At 28.7% G+C, this 7,312-nt stretch overlaps 1 protein-coding gene across 1 annotated transcript; it reads left to right on the top strand.

Annotated features, from left to right (window-relative positions):
- The first annotated feature begins 669 nt into the window (after nucleotides 1-669).
- LOC100527805 (uncharacterized) lies at nucleotides 670-5,627 on the top strand. Its single transcript, XM_003550063.5, has 2 exons — nucleotides 670-1,081; nucleotides 4,876-5,627. The coding sequence occupies exons 1-2, from the start codon at nucleotides 914-916 to the stop codon at nucleotides 5,407-5,409; spliced, it is 702 nt and encodes a 233-aa protein (XP_003550111.1). The 5' UTR covers nucleotides 670-913; the 3' UTR covers nucleotides 5,410-5,627.
- Nucleotides 5,628-7,312: the final 1,685 nt, after the last annotated feature.

Below are 7,312 nucleotides of genomic sequence, written 5' to 3'. Positions count from 1 at the left end.
GGAGATATTATAATTTATTCATGAATTATTTTTTTAAACCTTCTTTTACTCAAATCACCGGGTAAAAGAAAATTCCAGCCCAAAGAAAAAATTATGATCGAAACTATTTTTATTTTTAAAATCTAATTCTAAATTTGATAAAATCCTTCAAATTTTATTAAATTTCCCTTCAATTCTAACTTCTATAATTTTAAAATATGTAATTATCCCAAATCTATTTCAACCTCTAAATATTTAAACAGAAATAAGAATTTAAAGAGGGTGTAAAAAATTAATATGGACTAAATTTGCTTAACTTAAAAAAATCAAAACATCTAATTGGCTCAACGAAAGTATAAAATATAAAAATCAGACACAATTTTTAAATTTTAAAAAATAAAGCAAAAGTACATTTAAGCTTCAATTTTATATATATATGTCTATTGGAAATTTATGAAATCAGTATTAATTAAAAAAGGGAAATAAAAATTTATACAATATGTATGATATAATTGATGTGTGCATAAATAATTCCAAAGCACTATTATTACTTAGAATGTGGAACGAAAAAAAGGGTAATAAACAACAATTAAAGTTGAACTAATTGAGTGATAAAGCAGGCGACAAAGGTGCAAAAAGTCATTCACTCCCACAAAATAAATTAGTCCAATGTTTGTAATATAGTGATAAAGTAGGGGTGTTTGATTATTCTTAGAACAACGCCTTGAAAGAAGTCCACGTACATCTCTCGTGATGTGCATATATATCGAGTTAGTTCTTGCCAAATAGGAAATTAAGGAAAAAAGAGTGACACTCATTTTAAACGGAAATTGCTTTAGCATAAAAGAGTTCAAGAGGAGGAAGAACAACAAGTAGTAATAACTATATCTACATAGTTATCTTTCTCTTGAGCTTTGTAATTTGAAACCTATAGATGGAATGGAGGAAGTGCTACTTGGATGTTATATTGGTGCCCTTGGTGTTTCTAACAAGCATTGGGTACCATTTCTGGCTATGGCATAAGGTTCGAACTCAGCCACACACAACCATCATTGGCATCAATGCTAGTGGCCGTAGAAATTGGGTTAATGCCATGATGAAGGTACCTAGCTATCTTATTTTCATTCTTGTTTTTAGTTTTGGCTTGCTAAGAGTATATATAATTCTTATCACTATTATTTTTTTTCTTTCCAAGTTATCATCACTACAACAAAATTGGTAAATGGCCGATGAAACATGAAAAATGCTCTTTTTTACGAAACAAATACACAAACTTTTGATTTTCGTTAAATATTATTTTAATTTTTTAATCAATATTTGTTTCTGTCAAAAAAATTAATATTTGTTTTAAAAATTGTCATTTGTACACCATATTGATTCATGTATTTTGTGAAAAAAAAATTGGTCCTAACTAACAGTGCTCACGAAACATATCTTTGTCCACAATTTTTGCGGCAAATGAACTTGGTCGGTATAAGGTTCATTTATAATAGACAATATGGGGTTTATACCGACATTAAATGAGCTGTTATTGACATTAGTTATACTTGTACAGTAATATTTTTACCAATCCTGGATTTGACCATAATTTAATTGTCGGTAAATGTTTTACTGTCATTTCTGCAAGGCACAATAATTACTGTAAAAAATTACTATTGATGTACTGTATTAAAAAGAGTTTGACTTATTCACAAAAAAAAAGAGATTGGTTTATCTTTCAAAAAGAATCTTTTAAAAGAAACAGATTGATTATTGAAACATCTGTGTGAGAGACTAAACTCATAACGTATTACTATACTTTTTTTTTTCTTACAAAATAACGTATTACTATACTAAATTGCATAATATTAATAGAGAAAATTATTTTATACAGAAGACGAATTTTTCTAGTTCTAAAATTTAATATTATATTACATTTTTTGCCTGATCCATGTTCTATAACTCTAAATTTTTAATTCATAAAATATCCTAATAAAAAGTTAGGTATAATGGGTGTGAAGGTAGGAGAACAATTTATGATGCAACTAGCTAATTTTATACCATGTACCCTGGTTTTTAGCATTTCAGGAATCATATTTTTCGGTATCAAATTTCTGCGACGAGCACTGATCTGAAACATTGTATTAGAAATTTTATGCATATAGCATTTCCTGGAAGAATAAGAAGGACATGGAATAAATTACATCTAAAAAAATTCTCTTCACAATAGGATATAGCATGTTAATGCTATATTCCTAGGCATTAAAGCTTTTCTTAATTTATTCTTGTTCCTGGAAGATAAATGCCATTTTAAACAACCATGCACATGCATAAACAAAAGCAAGACAGAATGTTCTTTATGGTATAATTAAGTGAATATCCATATTAGGTGCCTTCTAGGTAGACCTAGATAATGTGCATTACAAATCCCACGTTATTGATGATAATATTAATATATTCAAAGAAATTTGCTTGTGCATATTTAAAATAATTTATTTTAGAAATTACTTTCTTTTACAACTTACGAGTATTTTATCACTGTTTTTTTTTTATTTACATAATTTTATTAAGAGTTATGTACACAATATCTATATAAGATCTGTGGCAATAGTTGCTAGTTATGCTTATGCAGATTTTTTTTATCGTTTAAATTTACATGACTCCGTACCAATTCCATATCAGCTATAGCATTTCCTGGAAGAATAAGAAGGACATGGAATAAATTACATCTAACAAAGTTCTCTTCGCAATAGGATATTGCATGTTAATTCTATGTTCCTAGGCATTAAAGCTTTTCTTAATTTATTCTTGTTCCTGGAAGATAAATGCCATTTTAACAACCATGCATGCATAAACAAAAGCAAGACAGAATGTTCTTTATGGTACAATTAGTTGAATATCAATATCAAGTGCCTTCTAGGTAGACCTAGATAATGTGCATTACAAATCCCACGTTATTAATGATAATGTTAATATATTCAAAGAAATTTGTGCTGATTTAAAATAATTTATTTTATAAATTACTTTCTTTTACAACTTACGAGTATTTTATCTCTGTTTTTTTTTTATTTACATAATTTTTTTAAGAGTTATGTACGCAATATCTATATAAGATCTGTGGCAATAGTTGCTAGTTATGCTTATGCAGATTGTTTTTTATCATTTAAATTTACATGAATCCGTACTAATTCCATATCAGCCATAGAATAGCATTTCCTGGAAGAATAAGAAGGACATGGAATAAATTACATCTTAAAAAGTTCTCTTTGCAATAGGATATTGCATGTTAATTCTATATTCCTAGGCATTAAAGCTTTTCTTAATTTATTCTTGTTCCTGGAAGATAAATGCCATTTTAACAACCATGCATGCATAAACAAAAGCAAGACAGAATGTTCTTTATGGTATAATTAGGTGAATATCCATATCAAGTGCCTTCTAGGTAGACCTAGATTATGTGCATTACAAATCCCACGTTATTAATGATAATATTAATATATTCAAAGAAATTTGTGCTTATTTAAAATAATTTATTTTAGAAATTACTTTCTTTTAGAACTTACGAGTATTTTATCACTGTTTTTTTTTTTTTATTTACAGAATTTTATTAATAGTTATGTACACAAAATCTATATAAGATCTGTGGCAATAATTACTATGCTGATTGTTTTTTATCATTTAAATTTACATGAATCCGTTCCAATTCCATATCAGCGTATATATCTTAACAACCTCCGAAAACAAATCAACAGTATTCTGATTTAGTGCGTGCTGAGTCGTGAATAACATGCGGTGTTTTCTACTTTCCTCCTTGTTCCTTAAAACGTTTTCCCACGATACAATGTCTCACGATACGAATAAAAAACATGCTTTCTAAATCACAAACTAACATAAATTCTATTATCGATCTAATTTTTAAAACATTTGAGAAAAAATATTAACTATTTTTTTTTCTGCAGCATTCTTCACTCTATGCAAATAACAAGTCTTATCATGATACGAAAACAAATCTTTTTCCCCCAAGAATACGAAAACAAATCCTTTATCTTATCTTATCTTATTTACCCAAACCAAATCTGTCATATGTACGTTGCCCAACAAGAACATTCGGCGTGTCTTCCCATCATTCCTAAGCAGTAAATAGGCTGTGTGTCTTTGTAAGCATTAACGAGAGTTGTATTATTTTATTTTATTTTTATAAATGTCTATAACACTTATTTTATGTAATATTTTTCTATTTTTCTCTTCTTACTTTTATTTTAATTATAAAAAGTTGTAAAAAATAGTATACAAATAAAATTAATCCAACACCAAAGCATGGTTATCATTTTCGGAACAATAACTCTAGGTACACCATGTTTTATTAATACATAAAAACTAAGTAATTTTATTAAATAATAATAAGAGTCGTTAAAAACAGAATGAAATTATATTTATTTAACATGATCACATATATTTTACCTAATAATAGAAAAGATGTAAAATATATATTATTAAGTATGTTAATAACATTTCTCTTTACATTATCTTCTATAATTGATATCTTTGTTTTCAACTAATAGTTATGCGGTTCATGAAATAAGAGCCAAAGTAGTTAGCACTCTAGAAATTTAGCATTTGCCTAAAGTTTTGCTGAATTCCAATAAATTAAAATACTTTTTTACTTCCTTTGCTGGTGTACGTTCTGTTCTTCAAAAAATAGTTAGTATTTGCCTAAAAAATTATACTATTAACAATCAGATATCATTATTGTTATAATTTTTAAGCTATATAACTAAGTAAAAGTTAAAAGACTTATGATATATGTTAAATTTTGATTTAAATGATCCTATAAAAATTATTTATATTGTCCGTGTCTATAATATTATTTATCCTCTTACAAGGTAACTGAGATATTTATGATGATCTTTATGGCAGGACAATGACAAGAAAAACATTCTGGCTGTTCAATCACTAAGGAACACAATCATGGGTGCTACCCTAATGGCCACAACCTCCATCCTCCTATGCTCAGGCCTAGCAGCAGTGATAAGCAGCACCTACAGTGTGAAGAAGCCACTCAATGATGCAGTGTATGGGGCGCATGGGGAGTTCATGGTGGCCCTCAAATATGTCACACTCCTCACCATTTTCCTCTTCTCATTCTTCTGCCACTCTCTCTCCATAAGGTTCATAAATCAAGTGAACATCCTAATCAACACCCCTCAGGACCCCATGTCCCTGGTGACCCCACAGTACATAAAGGAAATCTTGGAGAAAGGCTTCATCCTCAACACTGTGGGAAACAGGCTCTTCTATGCTGGATTGCCACTGTTGCTTTGGATCTTTGGCCCTGTGTTGGTGTTCCTATGCTCCCTCACTATGGTCCCAGTGCTCTACAATCTTGACTTTGTGTTCACTAGTGGGAAGGGAAAGGTGGATGCCAATGAAATTAATAGGGATTTTGTATGAAATAATGTAATGTAATGTAATAATCATGGAGTATTAATTATTAATTATATATATCTGGGAGTGAGAGTTGAAGTAGATCTTTTTCTCATTTTAATAATAATAAAAAATTAGTGTGCATGTGTGCTTTGCCCACTACTGTAATGAGCTTTCCGGTGAGTAGTTTCTATATAGCTTCTTGGGTTGTGAATAAAAAGCATACATGGTGAATAGTTTTGACATGATTAAATGTTGCAATGCTTTTTCTTTCTATCTATTAATTAAAATGATGCTAATAATTAAGTTGATATCCTTAATAAAATTATTTTTTAGTCCAATTGCTTAAACTAGGTTCAAGTGATAAGGTAACATTAGTTTAATGTTATAAAATATATATTAATTGTTGAAAAAGGAAAAGATTTATAGCACTAGCTTGCAAGCAACAGACTAGAGATAGTATAATCTCATACATTAATTTAGTAGTGGGTCATACCTAAGTGGGCGGATTTATAAGATATATATTTACATGATATTCGTGTAATCATATCATCACATACGTTAAATCCATTTTAAAAAATTATTAAAATTGATTTTAGTTTAACTATTTGATGTATCATTTTTATAGATTAATCCAAATTAATATATTAATTTTAATATTGTGATTATAAAACATGTTTACGGTAACATTTAAAAAATAATCTAATAATTATTTTAATAAAAGTATCTAAATATATCTTTTAGCACATGAAAAGATAGATTAAGTTATTTTAATATATTACATTGTTATTTTTTATTTATTTTTAAAAGATGTTAATATAATAATATATTAGATTGGTTAAAGATAATTATAATTAAAGATAAAAGAATAATAGATAAAGAGAGATCGGTTAAACAAATTTTAAATTACATATGATTCTTATATAAGGGTAAACAATTCATTCTCTTAGAATCATACACATAAATGGTCTCTCTGGGTATTAGTTGGGTTGCTCAAGAACATAAAAAAAAATAAAGAAAGCGGAGAAATTCTTTCAATGCAATTTGTGAGTTGATCATCACCTTTTGAGAAGGGATAATGATGTATATTTTATTATAAGATTATAATGTTACATGTCTCCATCTGGGATGAGAATGATATTTATTTATAGATACTCCCATCTGGGATGGAAAAAAGATTTTGGATACCTCCATCTATGATGGGGAAGACAGTGAGACGCCATTGCATAGAATATGAGCTCATAGACCCTTTGAAGAATATGAAATCTACACTGGTTTTGGGAACCAAAGAATTGAGTCTTATGATTCTAGAAATCTCTAAGTTGTGTTTGATATAATTATGCATAGAGAGAGAAAAAAAAGTGCTTAGAATAAGTGTGCGACTCACAACTTCTATACTTTGTTTTTTCTGAAGTTCTCATGGTAAAAAGTGAGTTGTGAATTACTTGTGAGATCAAGAAGAGACTCTTTCACTAAAGTAAAGGTTCTTCCGTGTGATTGATCAGGTTGTTCCTCCCTTTGACTCAAGTTTTTCTTGTGTTTTACATGTTAGCATATGCATGAATTTCTGAAGGCATGCTAGAATAGGTTTTTCTAGTTTGGGCTAAGGGTATGTTTCTCTTAGGCTCTTATTCACAAAGGATCCTAGGGTTGAGTACCTTAGTCTCTTTTTTTGGAGTGGGAACTAAGATTGATTGTGAATGCTTGTAAGAATTCTATATGCATAGTGAAAATCTAATTCGGTTTGGATTAGATAACTGGAATAACTTCTCTAGAGATAAAAAGTGAACCAGTATAAAAACTGGTGTACATCTTCTCTTGATCTTATATTTCTTTCTCATTGTATTCTTGATCAATTTGTTGAAGGTTAAAGAAAATATCTTTTTGAATAAGAACTTTAACAAAAGGATTTTGGGTTAAGGGTGATAAT

Source organism: Glycine max, chromosome 17 (genome assembly GCF_000004515.6).
Source record: "Glycine max cultivar Williams 82 chromosome 17, Glycine_max_v4.0, whole genome shotgun sequence".
NCBI classification, from domain to species: domain Eukaryota; kingdom Viridiplantae; phylum Streptophyta; class Magnoliopsida; order Fabales; family Fabaceae; genus Glycine; species Glycine max.
Note: the sequence above shows the minus strand (reverse complement) of the source record. Positions and strands in the feature narration are given on the sequence as shown.